Genomic DNA, 20674 nt, shown 5'->3' on the forward strand with positions numbered 1-20674 from the left:
GAAAAGGTGGAGGACAAATTGGAAGTTTGGGATTAAATATACACACACTACTATATATAAAATAGATAACCAATAAGGACCTACTGTACAGCACAGGGAACTATACTCAATATCTTATAATAACCTATAGTGGAAGAGACTGTAAAAAATGAGTTTTATATGTAGATAGATAACTGAATCACTTTGCTGTACACCTGAAACTAACACAATGTTATAATCAACTATATTTCAATAAATATTTCTTTACAAAGCCAATGTTATAAGATTTCCCTGGTTGGCCAGTGGTTAAGAATCCACCCGCCAATGCAAGGGACATGCCATCAGATCAATCTCTAGTCCAGGAAGATTCCACACTACGCTGAGCAATTATGGCCCTGCACCACAACTACGGAAGCCCACGAGCCCTAGAAAGCCGACGAGCCTTAGAAAGCCCACAAGCCCTAGAGGCCGTGCTTGAGCAGCCCCACTCTTGGCAACTAGAGAAAACCCAGGGAGCAAACAATATCCAGTGCAGCCAAAAACAGAAATAAAATTTTAAAGCCGATAGTATATATGTACAGCTCTATCAACAGCAGTCACAGTCAAGTCCTGAAATCTAGACCAGGGGTAGCAATCTTAATAATGTTTTTCAATTACCTTTCCTAACATAGAACTGTGGTTGAAGGTTCACATCAACCTTTCATCAAAAAGTATCATGGGAAAAAAAGTTTTATGAGGAAACTAATCTTAAAAATGCAAAATGCAACTAAAGCTCAAAGTCATCTCAGAAAGTATCACCACAATTTTAAACCAAGTAGATAGATTTGGGAGTTTTGACTATGAAGATTTATAGAAACATCTGAGTTAAAGAAGATTAGAAGAGGCACTTCCCTGGTGGTCCAGTGGTTAAGAATCTGCCTTCCAGTGCAGGGGACAAGGTTTGAATAGTTAGAGAACGAAGATCCCACGTCTCAGGGCTACTGAACCAGCGCCCCTCAACTTGAGAGTCCCCATGCCACAACTAAAACCCGCACAAAAATAAATATATAATTAAATAAATTAATTTAAAAAGATTAGCAGGGAAATAAGGATTATTTTAAAAATTGACACAGGGAGGAGTGAACTCATTATAAATCCCATCTGTGAATAAATTACTTCAATAGCAGGAGAGCAAATGCTGAAGAAAAGTTGAGTGCTGACTGAAACCATTCAAAATAAAAAACCTACTAATTATGAAGACGATTCCAGTTTTTTCTGTTCCATCTAAATCCACTTGGAAAACATATAAAGGGACTAAAGTCAGTAAAAGCTTATGTGGTGAGTGAAAATCTTCAAATGGACTGACGCTTAAGGAGTCTGAAATTGGAACGTCAGGTGGGCGGTCGGTTCCGAGGCACCGAGGGTCAGAGCTTCTGCGGCGGGCGTTGCTAGGCCCAGGCCACCACAAAGCCTCCTTGGGGGCGGGGCCTCTTGACGTCACAAAGACGCTCCGCCCCTACGTCGTACACTAGAGAGGCCAGAAGGTTTCTGGCGGTGCCGGCGCCATTTTGCCGGAGCCTGCGACCGAGTGGGAGTGGAGTAGAGCGGCCCTTGTTGCCGACTCTTTCCTCCTCCCCACGGTCCAGTCAGCGGGTTGATTAGGCCATCGGCCCTCAAGCCGAGACTTGTCTCTTATTTAGTTCTGGGGAGCGCCTGGCCGACATGAGTGATGTAGAGGAGAACAACTTCGAGGGCAGAGTGAGTACAAAGCCGCGGGAGCCGTCTTCGGCGGCCGCCCCGATGCTCGGGGTTTCACGGGGACGAGCGCGGTCGGGCGGGGTTGCGGGGAGTCTTGCGGGGGCCCGCTGGGAGCAGCCTCTGGAGCCATCGAGGTCGCTTCTTCACATCCCAAGATGGCTTCTGGGTTACACTCTTGCCCCAAATACCACGGATCACCCCCCTTTCCCCCTTTTTTGGAGACTGACTGATAGCCGGACTCCTGGGTCCGATTCCCACCCGCCCCGCGGGGCACCTTGCCTTCTCCCCACCCCGAGGCTTCCTTATCGCTGTTCAAAGGTGTGGGTCCCCGTCGCGGTGGGGCGGGAGGAGACGGCAGGGAGTTCCCCTCCGGCCGGATAGTGGTAGGTGCTTCCTGCGGTGGCGTTTCTGGCGACCCCGAGCATCGTAGAGGGTCTCGGGGTCGAAAGTGCGCGGGGCTGCTGTCCGGGCGGGGAGAAGCTGGCGCGGGACTAGCTGGGGCCTGTGTCTCCTTGGCTCTCTATTGCAGTGAGCGGCCGCGTCTCTGTTGGAACCGGCAGCGTTGCGTCTATAAAGGCGAAAGCCTTGAGGTTGAAGGTGGGACGAGCCTAATGAAGTGGTTAGTCAACGACCGCACCGACCCTTAAGCGTTCTTAAGACGAGAGCTGTGAGGGGAAAACTACGCAAGGAGCCCTTCTCCTTTAATGTCCCTTCTGCTTTCTTTTCACTTCAACATGAATGTGGAAATGCTATAACGCCTTATTTTTCTAATTCCTTAATGTTGGGCTTTTTTTTTCTTTCTTTCTTCTTTATATCTCAACTTCCAATGCTTTTCCTCCTATGACCTTTAACCTAAACACTCACCACTCCTTTACAGGTTTTTACGGTAAAAAACAAAAAGGACTCTTCTGTCTTAATCTTACATAACTGAACAAATTTCATTGCTCAATATTTTTACAATAGTTTGTGCTATTCTCTTAACGCAAAAAGGTTACCTGAAAATTCCAGCCCCTCTCTCTCCCATTTCTCTTCTCGATCCATCCTTCAGCAAAGAGGGCTCGAAGTTTTTCATTATTTTGGGTGTGATGGGTATAAACATCACAAAGATACCTTATCCTCAGCTTAAAGATACTAGGACTTTTAGCAGTGATTGGGTTATAATTCGGAAGTTACCCTCTAGTGAAAATTGATGGAAGTGAGTTAGTGTAAAGCCCTGTAAAGAAAACAATCCCCAGGCAGCATTTTCTGGCTCCTGTGTTGGCATTCTGGTCACTAGGGGAAACGCATCAAAAACACTTTAGGTGTGTGCTGGAAGGAATGAGTTTGCCTTTTTTTAGACGCTCATAAGCATCTGGAAACAGATGGTTAAACCAGAAGAAGGTCAATTTAGACTTTTGTTCTTTTTTGAGGTTAAGACAAAAAAGCTATCTTGAATGCCTTTAAGATTGGTATTCTCTATTAAAATCTAAAGCCTGTAGGTATCAATGAATTACCTGCTCATTTTTTAGGGTGGGGTGTTGATAGTCCCAAGAAAACTTTTTAAAAAATCATGTAGTATTTGGTAATAGGTAGTTGTAAGCTGCTTCTTGTTTTGAAAATGTTAGCTAATAATGGGAAGAAATTTTACTGTCAGTAACTTAAGTACAATTTTGGGGAGTTAATGTTTTGGTTTGTGGGGAATTGAAGAGAACTACTTTGGGGACCTTATTTTCCTTTGAGGTCTTACCTTTTTGGGGGGGGGGTCATCAAATTGAGAAATTTGGCAAGTTCTAGGTAATTGTTACCTTACCCAGCTAAGAAAGTAATATATGTAAGATTCCTACCCAGTTTTAAGCTAAAATGCATGTAGGCATTAACTGTATATTTTAATAGGAAAAGGCATTTTTACCTTTTCCTCCTCTTTTACAGTGTTCATGGTCATAGGAAATAATTTTTCACATCTGATACCCAAGTTAATGAATTCAGTACGTTCACCAGTTACCTTTTGTTTTTTGTGTTTTTTTGGTAGGTTGAGGTAATTGTTCATAATTGGAAGAAGAATTAGAAGAGTGGGAGACAGTTTTCTGATGATGTACTTTTTTTTGTTCTCTTAAAGCAGTTTCATATTCAGCAGTGCTTTTAGTTTTTAAACTATAGTGACCTTGGTTTTATAAAATACAATTGTGTTATCTTTGTATGTAAATGTAATAACGTTTTAGAGAGTCTCAGAAAAGGATTTTTAAATGGTGTTTCTGAAATGATTTAAGTAGTTGTTATACTTTAAACTTTTTTATTAAAACAAAGAAAATGTCAATAGGTCAGTGTTCAGATTTCATTTCGTTTATGTAAGGAATAAACAACATATGTTAACCATATCTTATTGAAAAGATTTAAAATTAGAGAGTGACTCTATGGGAACTTTGGAACATATTAAAGAAAGAGGATTGATACTAATAGTTCCTACTTTTATAGATTTACAGTTTTTACAGTTTTACGTTTTACAGTCTCCCCCCCTCACCATCTTTGACATATTTTCTAATTTACAATGGCTGGAGAACTCTTAACCATTTTAGAAATTAAAAACAGATACCCAAAAGACAATGCAGCCAGGAATCTGAGATTTGCAAGTCCCAATCCATTGCTCATTGCATGCATGAAATATGCTATGTATATATTTTGATTACTTTTCTTAAAAGAGCACACTCCATGTCAGTGTCTCAGAGCTGTTAATGGAGTTTTCTAAGAACAATTACAAGAACTTAATTTTCCATTATAGATAATTACCTCTTGAGTTTCCTAAAACATAAAAGAGCTTTAGGAAGGAAAATATAATTTGCTGAATTTTTGTTAAAAGTCATCCTAGCAGTTAATCAATCATATTCCCTTCGAAAATGTTGAGCATCTGTTACCTTTTTTGTAAAGACCAGATGTTGTCGAAAGAGAGAATTTGGAGTCTGATTTGTGATAACTGATAGCTCAAATCTGGGTAAAAGAATATAAAAAACAAAAAAATATAATCAAGTACTGTATGATAGAATTAATAAGAAATTCAGAAAATGAAGTTGAATGATTTTGTGAACCCAGAGGAAAGGAAAAGTTTTATTTAGTATGTAAGACTTAACATTGCATATTATGATAGGGAAATACAAATATTGATTGTAAAAATGAGACAACGAGGAGGTTGCTAGACTACATAGGCTTGACTGTGTAGTCAGATAGTGGAGGAGTTTGAATTCTAGATTTAGGAATTTGGACTTAACCCAATACGTGGTAAGGAGCCATCAATAGATTCTTAATTCTGAGAGTAGCATAATGAAAGGAATTTTAGCAAAGAACAGAAAATAGCATAGGAAGAGCAGCAGGGCACACTTAAAATATCTAAGGAAGGAGCTTATGAAAAATCTGATCTAAACTGGACAGCAGTGGGATGTAAAGAATGAGCAAGACAATTTCAAGGGATCCAGAAGAATAGCGGTATTTATTAAAATAAGTCTGTTTAATCAGTTTGCTTGACATGTGCATCAAGTTAACAGAATTTTAAGTGAAACTATCTTTATTTGGAGTTAGGAGTGAGATTGACACTTGAGCTGACTTTCTTTGCATGTCATCTTCATAAAAATAACGAATAGTTTGCTGTGTACAACTTCAACTAAAATTAGGATTTCAATCTCAAAAAATTTTAGTATCCTTGATAGAAATTAAGGGGAATAGAAATTAATATTTTCTTCTTATTTTATTTATTCTCCTCTACCCCTAATTTTTTTTCCCTAATTTTTTAAAAAATGAAACTTAGAAAAACATTGAGTCCAATTTTTTTTTTAAACAATGGTCCTGAGTTTTTAATCTAGGTTAAGGATTCTTTATCATGTAGGAGTCTATCTTATAATTCCATGATTGTGTATACTTAGTAGAAGAGGAAGGATACTACTTATTCTGGCATCCTGTTTTGAGAGCTTGTTCTGGCTTCTTGAGTAGCTGGGATATTTTAAAGAGACCCTAGTATTCCCATTCTTAATATATGAGATGATTAACTGGATAATAAAAGTGAAGAGCAAAACATAAAATCATCTATCAATTTGGAATTTAAATTTGTGTGTTAAGATATTTTGTTAAAGAATATACAAAATAGGGGAAGGTGTTTTTGTTTTTTCTTCTTTGAAACCTCTTTTGTAATAATAAGGGTGATGACTGTGCCATTAAAAACCCAGCTTGGCCACTAGTTTCTTTTTAAAAAAAACCCTCTTTTCTTTTTTTTTTTAATGAATACAAATAAAATTGAAATCCTGTTTTATAAATAAGAACGTTAGCAGTTTAGGTTTAAATAAAAAAAAACTTACTCCAGCAATTTAATTTTACATATCTCATCACATCAACCTGTTGCAAAAGAGTAAGGCTTCCGTTTTTTTAGTAGGAGTATTATTAAATTTAGGGAATAGTCTGTGTCTCTTGAGTTAAATTTTTTTTTTAAGTAATATGTATCCAATTTTAATACTTTTTTGTTCTCCCCATCCATTTATTTAAGCAGAGAATTTGTAAAATTTAAGGAAATGTTTTAACATTCAAATTTTAATATTTGAGATTCTTTCACTGAAGGGTGCTCATTTGCACAATCTAAGCAGAAGGTGGAATTTTTAAAAGGAACAGTACAACCAGTTGCACCCAGGATGCCTAACTCTACTTTTACAGATTTGCCATAGATACTTATAATTTGTACCATTCCTAAAACGAGTATAAAGAGTCTTGGGATCTGAAAGACTATCAAGGGATTTTAATATTTAGAGATGAGAGTCATTTTTTAAAATACAGATAAACTTTGTTTAGGGACTTAATTTTGTAAATGAACTCGTTACGTCCTTATGGTATAGTGTGTAGTATACAAGTGTAAAAATGGCCTTGAGTAATCAGCATAAGTTTTTTAGAGCTTGTAAATACTGTGAAAACCTCTTGATAGCATCAGTGGGTGCTCAGTCATCATGTAACTAACCCTGAGACCCCTCCCCTTTGGGTACAAAAGGTATATATCCTCAAGCTGAGTGAGTTAATACTTACTATTCACACATCGTAACCAGTTTAGTAGGATAGAAGTGAAGATGAGAAAATGATAATGATTGGATGGGGAATCAGTAAACACTGTAAAAAGAAAAAAATTGAGAGGAAATAATGAAAGAAAATGTGGTTCCCCTCCTTCCTTCAAGTTACTGCCATAATGTAGTTCTGTATAATCTTTATTGTCTCATGATTTTCACCAAGTGTGAGAGACTAGACCTGAACAGTCTGAGGCAGAAGAAAAGTTAAGTTTTTTCCTTGAAACTAAGGCCCTGTAGTCTTATTCAAGATTTGTAAATACTCCGTAACACTAAAAGATGAGAACTAGGAAATTCTGTAGTGGGTTCTTAGTGGTTTGTTTTAATATAGCTAAACTACTTTAGTCCTTTTACATTTATTTTCTATACCTTTGAAGTTGCCGCTTACACACTAGCTTTTTGGACAACTGATCATAGTGTATAAGCTGATTGGTTTATGAACCACTTTTGTACAGAAGGAAATTTCCTGGTGGTCCAGTGGTTAGGAATCCATGTTTCACAGGGATCAAGGGTTTGATCCCTGATCAGGGAACTAAGATCCCGCAAGCCACATGGCATGGCCTAAATAAATAAAAATTGTATGGAAGATTTGTAAATTTTACAGGTAATTTCACAGTGTGACATGAGTTTAACTGCCAGTTCTTTAATAATTTGTCTAACACCTTGCCAAAATTATTCCAAACTTTAGAAACTATAAAGACATACAAGTTAAAGTATCTGTGAGCCTCTGTAGATACAAAAACCACTTTAACCTCACTTAGAATGCAGCATACTGGACTTTAAAAGAAGGTAAATTATTTAAAAATAGCTAATATTTTGAGCAGTTGGTATTTTCTTTTTTAAGAAATTGCTTTAATACTAGTTATGGATTAAAAATAGTGAAAATAGTTCTTTTATAAGCTTAAGGATCTATAAAAGAAACAGCTTAATACGCAAAAGGAAGGAAGCAGAACTGCTATAAACTGAAAGACGGAAATACATGAATTGAATAAACACAGACTGTTGTCCACAAATCCTAAAGAATGAAGTTCTTAGTACAATAAATATAAGTTATTTGGGTAATTTAAACCCCTCCCACCCCCACATATAGTTCACCTAAATGCACTAGTATGTTTGAAAGCTCTCAATTTTACAAAGTAGTAGAGAAATACATTTTGAGAATCTGTTTTAAAACCTTAGACTATGTTCATATAGACTTGAACTTCTGTAAACTTGGCACTGTTACTTGGCATTTGCCTTGCCATAATATTAGAATGGGTTATAGTGTAACATTTTTATTGGTTTATTTTAATGGGCTTTAAGTATTAAGCATACATATGGTTGGAATTTGTTTTCCATCTATAACATACTAGCTGTATTAAAAGACACTGCAGTTATTTGCTGTAGGATTTGTTCATGTTCTGCAACTACATGTGTGTGTTTAAACCTTTTTCCTGATTAAAAAGTAGTACATGGTTACAATATTTTTACACATAGATAATTCTTAGATTGAGTACATGGTCATGGTATATTTATACATAGACAATTCTTAGACTGCTTGTATGGGATACACTATAGTAGTTTCTTAGTGATCGTAGTTAGCTCCTTCTTATTTTTGGCTGTGTACTTTCAGCTACCACTAGAGGCCTCTTGTTAATAAAGAATAGTTAAAAAAAAAAAACCACTATTTAAGCAGGTTGTTCTGTGCGAGAACTTTCTGCCCAGCTCCTGGTTTATAGTAGGTAAGGTAAACTAGAAGCCTACTTAAGATATATTTCTATTAAAATTTGTGATATGATTTGGTTGAGTCATAAATCTGCCCATTTCAAGTAGGCACTATATTGGTTGGTGGGTCCGGATGCAGGTTACTTAGGAATTTGCAGAACTTCTGACAGATTTAAGAAGTAGGTTAAGTAGTCTCTAGTGAAACGGGACAGATAACACCCTTCTCAATGTTTATTTTTCTCTTTGCAATTTTTATTCCTTTTCCAAATTCTGAATAGTTGTATAAATTTCTTTGGGGAAAGTTGATATTACCATTTCATAATGAAGATAGTCAAAGATGGAAAAGAATAATCTAATATTTGTCCACAAAGGACTTATTATAGTCTTATTTCTAATGCACAGTGAAGAATAAAAGTTTTTTATGCTCTGGAGTTTTAATTTTTAGTTTAAATTTACTGACAGTTGATTTACGTTTTTAGCTAGATGTCTCTAAATTGTTTTTGGAAGTTAAAATGACTGACATCTTTATAAGTTAAAGGGGGAGTTATGAGCACTCTTTCTTAACCTTGAATGATTCCATGAAAAAATAGATGCAGTTTGAGGTTTCCCTGATACAAAAATTGAAAGGTAGGTAACAAAGATTAGGTATTTGTGACACCTTAGATAATAAAAAGCAAAAGATACTCTGTCACATCTTAGCTTTTGTTAACAAACTAAAAGGAAGATTATACATTTTCCAATGAGTTGCTATGCCAGAAATGAGATTTAAAATTTAAATTGTTACCGAGTTACCTTGTTAATGTTAATACCTAAAAAGTGGTTACTTTCAGCACTATTGAATAATTTCCTACTATTGTTTTTATGATAGAAGTCTTTAATATATAAACTTTTTATTTCTGTCTTAAAAATTAAAGGTTTTAAGAGTATCAGAGCACACAGAACACAAAGTTTTTTGTGTATATAACAAGGTCTGTAGTGATGTTTGTAGATTTATACCAAGGGATCTGTTTATATAAGGGAAAGCCAAAAGCGAGGGGGGTGGTATATTTTTACCTAATGAAATGTAGGTAATGAACTGGCCTATGAGACTTCAATTACAAATGAGTGGCCATACTTTTGTTTTTAGTCCTGAATATGCTGCTTTTACAGTTTCAGTGAATGAAAAAACCTAAATTGCTATGCCTGTTCCAGGCATCTGTCCAGAAATTTAGAAAGTATCTGAGATGTGGTGAAAGACTTTCTGTAGGTAAATAGCTGGAAAAGGTGGATGTTGAACAGAAGGGTAGCTATGTATTTCAGTTTGTTTTCATCTGGGGAAAAAAAAAAAAGGCCTGGCAGCATCAATAGTACCGTTTTTGAAAAATAAGTCTTTGACATTAAGCCTGAAGGAAAACTTCAAGGAAGTTGGGTGATAATCTTAATGACATAAATGAAAATTGGTGGAAAATGGGTTTGTTTTCACTAATAATCAAGGGTTAAATGGACAGATGAACCAAACTGTCCATCCTACCTTGATCGTAAGTTCTTTGTATATCTATCAAAATTCGGGCTTCTAATAAGTTTTAAATTATTTGACTTGGAAAGTTTTGATTTATATCCAATTTTTTTAGAAGCCAGTCAGTTTTCTGATAAATGATATCGTCACTGAAGGGAATATAAGTATGCATAACTATATAAAATATGCAAAAACTATGAAAAAGGTAGGATAAACAATAAAGACCATGATACTAATTTTGTAGGGTACATTATGATACTTCATTGGATAAAATAGAATTTTTAAAATGGCTCTGTTGCAAAAATATACAACTTCTAGAAACTTAAAAGCCAAAGGGGAAAATTTTTAAATTTCATATTCCCCCCCCCCCCCTTTTTTTTAAGTGTGCTTGTTTTATTTCAGATTGTATCTTTCTGGTTAAGTCAGAGTGAGCAAAGATAGTGGTCAAACAATCAGGAAATGTTAGTAATTTTACTAATTGTGTTTTACTTCTCTGAACCTCAGCATGTGTCCTATAATAGTTGAGTTTAGATAGGTGTGTACAGATATTCCAGCCTGTGATGCTTTGCTTAAACTATATCTTGGTATCTTAGCCTGGCTTAGAGAAAGCTTATTTTGAGATTATTGGGAATCTTCAGGTTATAAATTAGTGAAAACTTAAGACATAGGTATGGGGGGGTTACAGTTAATGTTAGAGTTATGCTTGAATTAAGTATTTATATTAAAACTGCTCACATTTTAGGAACTAGGATGAAACTTGAAAGGGGAGGAGGGTGAACAGTATGGTAAAAAACATTTAGAGAAATTCAGTAAATTCTCTTTAATTGTTAGAAACTAGAGTTTTGAACAATTTTAAAGATTATAAAATTGTTTTTTTAATAAACTAGTTATTTGCACTTTACCTGCTGGCTTTTCCATTTAGTAGATAACATTCTGAACTCCAGCAGAGTTTTATAATCCCCACGTGCTTAAATATACTAAATGTTCTTTTTCCATTAAGGTTAATGTTCGTGAAGAAATTGAAGAGTTTTTTCCAAGAATGTGGAAGATAAATCAAGATAAAAGAAGGCTAATGAAAAGTATTAAAGATCAGAAAATTAAAATTGAATGGGGGAAAAAATTGAACAGAAGATTGGTCAGATAGAAGCCCTTGAATATTTTTTTAAGGCTATTTTGAATTGTTTTGGGGAAGAATACACGAAGTATGAAAAATGAAAAAATGAAGAATGAAGAGAAGTAGAAAGCAAGAGTGAAGTAGAATTAAAAGAATCTGGAAGAATGAATGGGTCCTAGGTTAAGTAAATGTATGGTTTATGTTCCAGTGTCTGTATGATCAAGTTGTAGATGAATTTGCATGATTACTTAGTTAATAGAGAATTGGTGATCTGGTTCAAGTAGGGAATTATTGAGGACAGTTAGCAGTATTAACAATGGGTTATTAATGAGCTGAAATTTTTTCTGGAGGGTGTTGCCTAACCATTTGTTTTTCAGGAGCAATCAATATAAATAATTACGGTACTTTAAATGTTAGGTGTTAGGCATCTATGTGACCAGTGCCATTTGTAATACTGTCTTCTTTGTTAGGAGTCTCGCTCTCAGTCAAAATCTCCAACGGGAACTCCTGCTCGTGTAAAATCGGAGAGCAGGTCAGGATCTCGTAGTCCATCAAGGGTTTCCAAACACTCTGAATCCCATTCTCGATCAAGATCAAAATCCAGGTAAGTGTTTAAAATAATACGTAAGTATGTTTAAAATGCTTTTCTTGGATTTTTCTGGGCAGTGGTTTTTACCAAATTCCTCATTTTTTGTTGCATTTTTTTCTGAAAATTTCATTCAAAATCATGAGGGTTGTGTTTTTTTTTTTTTTTTTTGAACAATGGAGTTTAGAAATCAATGGTATGTTACAGATATAAAGACTTAGATAAGGTAGAATCATTTGTTAGCCCTATTAATCTAGAGCTATTACTCACTATTAATACAAATTAAATATGTGTTGATTGACTTAAATGTGCTTAGCATTTGAGGGTTATTGTTTGATTTTATTTCAGCGATATTTGCACAACAAAAGGATAATTTTCTCCATTGGAGACTTGGCATAATATTTAATTCAGAAAAGGTTGATATATGTACGTTGTACTGGTTATCAGAATGATTTGAGAAGCTTTTTCAAGTTTCACATTATAGCTACATTCTTTAACTGAAGATTTTGACTCATTAGGTCCAGGGTGGAACTCTGATCCTCTGATCAGATAGACTTGTTGGAAAGTGGTGCTGGAGTGATTCAGAGTTCCAGCCACTTCCCCTGATTACAACAAAGACTAGTGAGCCATTTCAGGGTTCAGTTTCAGACACCTCAGGTGTACTGTTGTGGAGCAGTGGGAGGAACAGTTAAAAGCAATCTGGACAGTTATTTTGATGAGTCATTGTTAAAAGACATAATTTATGTCTCTGGATAGAGTATGCTTGCAAAGGGACATGAAACAAGAATCAAAGGCTGTATTTTCCTTGTAGTCTAGTTAGTTCTTTTTCTCTGTTGTATCCAGGATCCAGCCTCGTGCTTGGTTTGTTAACCACTCTACATATTTAACTGAATCCACATGCACAGAATTGCGCTCCGTAGAATTCTGGTGTGGAAACAGAAGTGAACATATTTTCATTTTAGGACTTCTGTGGTTGGTACTTTCAGCCTAGAATATTCTTCCCTCATGGTATTCTCAAATCATCACTTGATTCAGTTTTGTGCTCCTGTATCACTGGAGAACATTAAATAGCAGTGCGCATACTCTATTCCCTCACTCCTAATTTTTTTTCATGATATTTATCACTGTCTGACTTAAAGAAAGTCATTACTTTAAGTAATGACACGCTTAAAGGCACTCGTGCCACTCTTCATTACTTTAGTCCTCCTTCAGTATCTGTGGCGGGGCGGGGATGGGTTCTCCTGTGGATACCAAATTCTTAGATGCTTGTGGGTGCATGCTAAATCATTTCAGTCGTGTCTGACTCTTGGCAACCCTATGGACTGTAGCCCACCAGGCTCTGTCGCCCCTGGGATACTCCAGGCAAGAATACCAGAGTGGGTTGCCATTTCCTCCTTCAGGGGGTCTTCCAGACTCAGGGAATGAACCCTTGTTTCTTGAGTCTCCTGCATTAACAGGTGTGTCCTTCACCACTAGTACTACCTGGCAAGCCCCTCTGAGATGCTCAAGTTCCTTATGTAAAATGGCATAGTACAGTCAGCCCTCCATACCTAGGACCGGCACATTTAAATGTAACAGTTGGTATTTTATTAACAACTAGTTTTATTAATATTTTTTAAATTGAAGCTATAAATTAATGCTAAGGAAAATAGAAAATACCCTGTTCCTGTATGGACACGAAGTTTTTTCTTGTTCTACCCCACCTCCCCACGATTAATTTCTTTTGGGTAGTAGGCTGTTCATGCTGCTGTTTTCATTCCGACTCAAAATTGTCTGCCAAGGAACCTTTGCTTTTGGTATTCCTAGAACACTTTTACCGTGTCTACCTAGTAAAATCTCTCAGCTTTGTTGTTTAAATTCTCTGGCCCTTAGCATTTAGAACATTTATTGAGTGCCTCATAGAAGTTATTTTGTATGACTGTCATCACTACTAGTCTGGGTGTTTAAGGATGAATCAGATGAATAGTAATAAAAAATTCCATTTTCTTGGCAATGAAAAGAATATGAGTAATTGGAAATAATCAAACAGTAGATGAACTAGGGAATCAGCAGTAGAAAAATTGGTGAGATGCTGTAGAAGGTTTGAAAAAATGAAGACCATTAAACATGAGGACTGTTAGGTTAGGTGGGCAGCTTAGGTTGTGATGAATTAATTTAGCAGGTGCTAGATAGCAGCGGAGAAGGCAGTGGCAACTCACTCCAGTACTCTTGCCTGGAGAATCCCAGGGACGGCGGAGCCTGGTGGGCTGCCATCTATGGGGTCGCATGGAGTCGGACATGACTGAAGCGACTTAGCAGCAGGCTAAGGAAAGACTGGAGAGGAAATGATACTTAACCATTAAGGGAATATAGGACTATACTGGAAAGGTAATAAGAATCAAAACAATTTTATTGTGATGGTGGTTGGTGGTTTGTTTTGTCTTTTTTTTCCATTTTAAGAGTATGGTATTAAATGCATTCATATTTTTGTACACTCATCACAGCCATCCAGCTCCATAATTTTTTTTATCTTGTAAAACTGAAACTGCGAGTTAAACAAGGACTCTCATTCTCCTCCCCTTTCAGCCACTGACAAACCACCATCTTTCTTTCTGTCTCTATGATTTTGACTGCTCTTAAGTATCTCATCTAAGTGAAATCACAATTATTTGTCTTATAACTAGTTTATTTCACTTGGCATAATGTCCTCAAGGTTTATCCATGTTGTAGAGTATCAAAGAATTTTCTTTCTAGTACTAGTTGATACTTTTCTTTTTAAAGAAGGTGGAGCCGTAATGTGTTTGTAAGGTAAGTTGAAAAAAGTTAACGGGAAACTAGGAGGAGATACAGTCCACAAGAGGAAGAATACTTTTTCCTCTAAAACAAGCAGGGATATACGTATAGGTCCTTGGAATTGTCAAAAGTGCAGAAAGCTAAAGTAAAACTAATGAATCACTAACAAAATTTGTAAAAATTTACTGTGCACATACCAAAAAGACAGTTTACAAACAGGGAGCTCTCAAACCAGACATGGAATGAGGCTCAGTGGTATGTTGTTATTAATACAAAGCAGCTTATATGGTGAGCAGGCGATGTCTTCAAGTATTTGATGATTAAAATAATGACCAATCTGTTTTTGTCCAGAGAGGCTTCAACTGGTGTCCATTTATTTTTTATTTTTAACAGCATTAGCCATTTTGTTCCAGTATCTTAATTTTATTTCTCTCAAAGGTCGAGGTCAAGGAGGCATTCTCATAGACGTTACACTCGATCCAGATCCCATTCTCACTCTCATAGGAGACGGTCTCGAAGTAGGTCATACACACCAGAATACCGGCGTCGAAGGAGCCGAAGTCATTCTCCAATGTCTAACCGGAGAAGACATACAGGCAGCAGGGTATATGGTTTTTAAGTTAATGAAAGCTTTTAATGTGTTTCCTGTGTCTTTAGTCATAGATAAAACCTTGCTTTTGTAAGAGTTAGAGCACCGTTTTGAAGTGGTACTCCAGAAACATCCTTGGCTATATGAATCTTGTTTATATGCATTCAAGTGTATTTTCTTTTCTTGACTTTGGAGTCATTAGAAGAAATTTGGGGGGAAACATGTTGCAAGAATTGAAATAAAAAGCTTAACTTGAAAATATTCTTGAGATTAAAAGTTTTACTATGGGAAGAGGGTAGCAAGGAAATATCAAGCTAACACTTATACTGAGCAATATGCAAAGTTCCTCAGTGCATTAATATATGCAGTTAACCTTTCTGTGAGACAGGTTACCTTATTATTGATAAAGAAATGGAGTCTTGGATATGTGACATTGAGGTTTGATTGTATTTAACGGTGATGGGGTCTGCTATTATTTAATGGTGTTTTGAAATCTGCACATTAATTTTTCAAATCTGCAAAGAATATCCTTGCTAAAGAGTGAAAATATAAGAGGGGAGTCTAATCAGCAATTGCAGATGAAGTCAGGTTGAGTACAGATCTATAAGGGATATAAAACATTTGAATAAACTAGTAATAGACATTAAACTAAACATAAATTCTTAGTATATGTCCTGAAAATTGCTGGACTAGTGTATTAGGGACATTTTTATTCAGTCTATAACCTGAAGTATATTCTAAAGAAGGCTTGAGTGTACTGTAAAATACAGCTCATCTGGTTTTTTCCTTTTAAATTCTTGTTTCCAAGTGACTTTGTGTATTGGGTGAAGTGCCCTAAGCAGAAGTATTTCTGTGTTTGTTGGTTTTTTTTAATTTGGAACTTAAATAACATCTTTATTCAACAGGCAAATCCTGATCCCAATACTTGTCTAGGAGTGTTTGGCCTCAGTTTGTACACAACAGAGAGAGATCTTCGCGAAGTATTTTCTCGATATGGACCGTTGAGTGGTGTCAATGTGGTTTATGACCAGCGAACTGGACGGTCACGAGGATTTGCTTTTGTTTATTTCGAGAGAATAGATGACTCAAAGGAGGTAATTTTTTGTGTTATATTTGTCACTTTGAAAAATTTCTGATGTGCATTATTTAGTATTGAGTTACTTTTGAAAGTTGATTAATAAATTTACAGTTCCTTAAACATTATGTGCTCTTTAATTCTCTGACATGACTTAAACTCTGCCTGTTAGTGTTAAAATTGAAATGTTCAGTTTCACTTTCCAGCTAAAATGCATATAGGTATATCCTGAGTAAAATCTGGCCTTGTGAAGTAGTATATGAGTTAAATGGAAAAGGTGAAGTGTATGTAAGTGTTCTCTTTTGAAAAAGCCTTATTCATGCTCTAAGCAAATGATTACATTGACTTTTTAAAAATTGTGTTTAGGTTTAATCTGTTTAATTTTTTTGTGTCTAATTATCTCCATGTCTATACAGAGCTTTGTTTTTCTATTCTCTTAATATTCATCTATCATTCTGTTCTATAAATGAAAAATAATACATGGAAAGAGTTGGTACCTTTTCATTTTTGTTTAGTGCCCTTAATATGCCTAACAGAATGATCCCAGTCAGTGTCAGAGATTTGAAATAGTGTTGTTCTAATGTACTAGGTAATGGATTGTAGAGGAAGCAGTAGGCTTGCCTTCAAAAGTTCATGGTGATTGAATTGAAAATTCCATTTTAAGGAATTTTTGAAGCTCATTTGTTAAAGGACGGAAGGTACTGGCTTGTCTTTTTTGTACCATTTTATATGTGACAGTAGTTGGGTATAGATCATTATTGCTCTTTGTATCAGTAGTGTTTGATTACAGTATAAACAGTCATATTAAAAGCATATCTTTCAACAGTAATAGATGCTATTGACATCTGGTAGTAAAGCAGGGATGATATTAAACATCCTACAATGCATAGGGTAGCCCCCGACAACCCAGAATTGACCACTGCCAAATGTCAGTGGTAGTGTCGTTGAAAAACCTGGATAAATCTAACAAAATAATGGTCTCAGTTGAAGGGATTTATATGATAGACATACTGATAGACTAGTGGTTTTTTATTGTTGCATATTTGTGTTTTGTTTTTTCCTGTTCTCAATTAAAGGATAAAGGTGTAAATTTAGAAATACCAGGGTATCTGACCTGAAGTAAAAATGCAGACAATATCACAATTAAAATTTGTTTAAATGTGAAGCTTGTTTGCCCTGCCTTTTGACACCCCCGCTCCTTAGGTTTATATCTGAATGAAGTAAAACGGAAATGACAGCTCACTTAGTTCCAAAATGCTTCTTAAAATGTGTTAAAGTGGTTGATTTACTAATGCTTTTATTAGTATTAGTACCAAAGGGCAGAATGATAGGGAATATGAGCACAGGTATAATCTTGGTGGCAGATTAGTAAGTTCCTTTGTATTTGAAGCTCACTAGGTGGCAGTATGTTCTTTAAGGAACGGCTTGACTAGTTTAGACCTGTTCACTAAATTGCACTTTCTGCTTTGAGTTGCTCAGACTGAAGCTAGATTCTGAAGCCTCAGAATTCTGCAGGTTCTGTGGTTGCTTCTTTATAACTTTTAACACAAGCCTGCGTAAGTGTTCTTGTATACATTGAAAATTCATTATTTTTGACAGGCATATAGCAGGAATTAATATAAGTCCTTGCTGTTTTTACTTGAAAGAAATGTTTACCAAATTTTCAATTTTGAAAGTTTCCCCTTGGTAAGTTATGCATGACTTTCTGTGCCTGTTTTCTTTTATAGGCTATGGAAAGGGCAAATGGAATGGAACTGGATGGTAGAAGAATTCGGGTGGATTATTCTATCACCAAGAGAGCACACACACCAACACCAGGCATATACATGGGCAGACCAACTCAGTAAGATATCGAGTTTCCTAAGCTGAATTTTAAGAGTCAGAAAGCCACCAGAAATGTGTGCACATCTTTGGTTAATCAAGAGATAAAACTTTTTTCCCCTGTAATTATAATTGAAAGTTATTTGATGTGAATATATATTTATATATATTCTTTGAATCACTTTAATTTTTTATATGTATATTTGAGCAGGGGGACAAAACTAGTTGAAGTGCATTCCTAGTTCTTTTCTTGTACTATACAATAGAAAAATTATTAAACACTAGAAAAATACAGTATGCTTTTAAATACTTATTGTATTTATGTGACCTTGGAAGCCTCTGTGTATAGGAAAAAGTTTTTTGATATATTAAAACCAGAGGGTGAAAGAAGGAATATAGGCTTTCATTTAATGTGAAGCCTCTTGGGGGGAAAAAAGGATTTGACGAGGAGAGCCCACTGAAAACTAAAGTGAAAATAATGTCCATATGATTAAGAGCTAGGAAAACAACAAGGAAAAGAGGGCTTAGAATTTAAATTCACTGATAGACGTTTGAACACTAGACCTTAACATTTAGTGCTGGACTTCAGTATAAAGTAGTTAGTTTTCTTTGGTGTTCAGGCTTGGATACTTTTAAATTACTGAGGTTTATTAACTGCTTTTGAACTGGTTGTAGAACATATGTCTTAGTACTTTGGTACTTTTTCTCAGCACAGTGCTTTTTTTCACCTTATTGAAAAGGTCTTACTGAATTGGATAGTGCGTTCTAAGTGCCTTATAATTTGTAGAGTTTAGTGAAATTATTCCTGGCTATTTATGTTATAAATAATTAAGCAGAGTACCATAGGAGTCAACAAAGTAAGACATTGAAGTAACTGGCATGAAAGGGTTATTACTTCTGTCTTACCTTCTTCCATGTTATTTAAGCATCTATTTGTATTAAATGATAATAGAAAATAATCATTCCTGTTGATGTGGAACTTTCACCTTTTTCCACAGCAGTGGCGGCGGTGGTGGTGGCGGCGGGGGTGGCGGTGGAGGAGGCGGCAGACGTCGAGACTCTTACTATGATCGAGGATACGATCGTGGGTACGACAGATACGAAGACTATGATTACCGGTACAGGTAGTGTTGTAACTTATGACTTCTGTTCTGAATTAAATGATAATAGTAGTATTGGCACTTTTAATTTGTTTAATGTGTATTGATAAAAATGAGTGAAATATGGGACTTCCCTGGCAGTCCAGTGTTGATACTCTGTAGTTGCAATGAAGAGGCATGTGTGTTTCTGTTGGCCAATATTCATCTTGTATAGTTGGTGCATTGAAAAATTAATAGCTTAGCTTAGATCTGCTACTATTTTGAATGATGAAATTTTTGTTTTTACCTGCTTCAATGTAGTGATTATGTGCTTTGCTAAGTAATCTTTTATTTCCTACAGAAGAAGATCACCTTCTCCTTACTACAGTCGATACAGATCACGATCAAGATCTCGATCCTACAGCCCAAGTATGTATACTTTTGCTTGTCACATTGGGAACCTTATTTGTTATTAATGGCTTATTTTAGAAAATTAGGGTGTATGGTGACTGTTAATAGTTGGGAAAATATTAGGCAAGTGAAACTGTAATTGTCATTTGACTTATTTTTTTTTTTTTTTAACTCTTTTCCAGGACGCTATTAATAAGCAGAGCGGTTGCAGTTGAGGACATCTTTTTCTCTTTTTTTAAATTCTGGATTTCCCCAAGCTTCTAATCCTTCCTACTCCTCAAAAAGAACCCTTAAAAAAATCTTTGGTTTGTTTAGCATCTACACTTTGTCAATTGTATTGCTATTTTCCACCCCTTTTATTATATTCTTAAAGATGTAATTGTCATTTTTGAGTAGTTAAACATCTTGAGTAAAAAAGGAACCCCCAGTGTTATGCTTTGTAAATGATTTTTTTGTTTGTTTTTTGCTTTTATGGGAAATTCACTCCTATCTTATCAAAATGAGGAAAGAAATGATCTTTTTAAAGCTTCTTTTGTGTTAGATATTGTATTAGACATTGTATTAGAGGTCTGCATTTACTACAAACTCCTTTTTTAACTTTCTTTTGGGGAAGTTAGTAGTAGTTCAGTCAGGTCAAGTTTGTCTGGGGTGGCATGGAACAGTCAAATAGTTGAGTGTAGAAAGTTTGAAGCTATAGAAAAAACGCTTACTTGGTCATTTCTTTTGAAGAACAGAATTTTTGAACCCTAAAAATTACATCTTTTTTTTTTTTTTTAGAAATGAAAAGCTTGTGGACTCCTGCAAAACATGTTGTATTTAAAATACATTTGTTGAAACTTAAAAACGTAAAGTGTGATTTTTGTGTTGAATTTATTAAAGTTTAATCAGTGAAGGACAGCCCTTATTATTTATTATTTAAAGCAATTGTATAATTGCTATTAGAAATTTTGGTATTGGGACAATGGTTTAGGCAGGCTGTTTGTATAGAGTTCTTAGAAGTAGTGGGGGGGAGTAGTCTTCTTTCAAATAAAAGTTAATTTCTTTGAAAATGGGACTCTTTTCTTTATTGTGGTACAGTGGGAAAATATAACTGGATTAACTTGGATTTCCTTTTTCCTAGTGCTTTTGCATGCTTGAGTCTTGAAAAACCCTTTTCTTTCCTCCCTTTTTTTGTCAACTATCAATATTGATAGTATTCAATGTTGAAGAAAAGATAAATAGCATGGTTTATTTCTTCAAGAAGCCCACG

At 35.6% G+C, this 20674-nt stretch overlaps 1 protein-coding gene across 3 annotated transcripts; it reads left to right on the forward strand.

Annotated features, from left to right (window-relative positions):
* The first annotated feature begins 1474 nt into the window (after window positions 1-1474).
* TRA2A (transformer 2 alpha homolog) lies at window positions 1475-20474 on the forward strand. Of its 3 annotated transcripts, none has more exons than XM_020876494.2 (8): window positions 1475-1716; window positions 11563-11696; window positions 14889-15054; window positions 15945-16133; window positions 17842-17957; window positions 18934-19053; window positions 19376-19443; window positions 19608-20474. In XM_020876494.2, the coding sequence occupies exons 1-8, from the start codon at window positions 1681-1683 to the stop codon at window positions 19616-19618; spliced, it is 840 nt and encodes a 279-aa protein (XP_020732153.1). In that variant the 5' UTR covers window positions 1475-1680; the 3' UTR covers window positions 19619-20474. The 3 variants fall into 3 exon arrangements, with proteins under 3 accessions (XP_020732153.1, XP_020732151.1, XP_070320656.1); XM_020876492.2 differs by having other exon boundaries at window positions 1477-1716; window positions 18934-19059; XM_070464555.1 differs by having other exon boundaries at window positions 1477-1716; window positions 18937-19059.
* The last annotated feature ends 200 nt before the right edge of the window (window positions 20475-20674 follow it).

The sequence above is a fragment of the Odocoileus virginianus genome, unplaced genomic scaffold, assembly GCF_023699985.2.
Source record: "Odocoileus virginianus isolate 20LAN1187 ecotype Illinois unplaced genomic scaffold, Ovbor_1.2 Unplaced_Contig_29, whole genome shotgun sequence".
Taxonomy (NCBI): Eukaryota; Metazoa; Chordata; class Mammalia; order Artiodactyla; family Cervidae; genus Odocoileus; species Odocoileus virginianus.

What these genes read in the sequence shown, in the direction of transcription:
- TRA2A (XM_020876492.2), top strand. Translation starts at nt 1,681, where the DNA reads ATGAGTGATGTAGAGGAGAACAACTTCGAGGGCAGA. An exon ending in AGAACAACTTCGAGGGCAGA is followed by an intron (nt 1,717 to 11,562) that starts GTGAGTACAAAG and finishes CTTCTTTGTTAG; the next exon opens with GAGTCTCGCTCTCAGTCAAA. An exon ending in GAAGACATACAGGCAGCAGG is followed by an intron (nt 15,055 to 15,944) that starts GTATATGGTTTT and finishes TTTATTCAACAG; the next exon opens with GCAAATCCTGATCCCAATAC.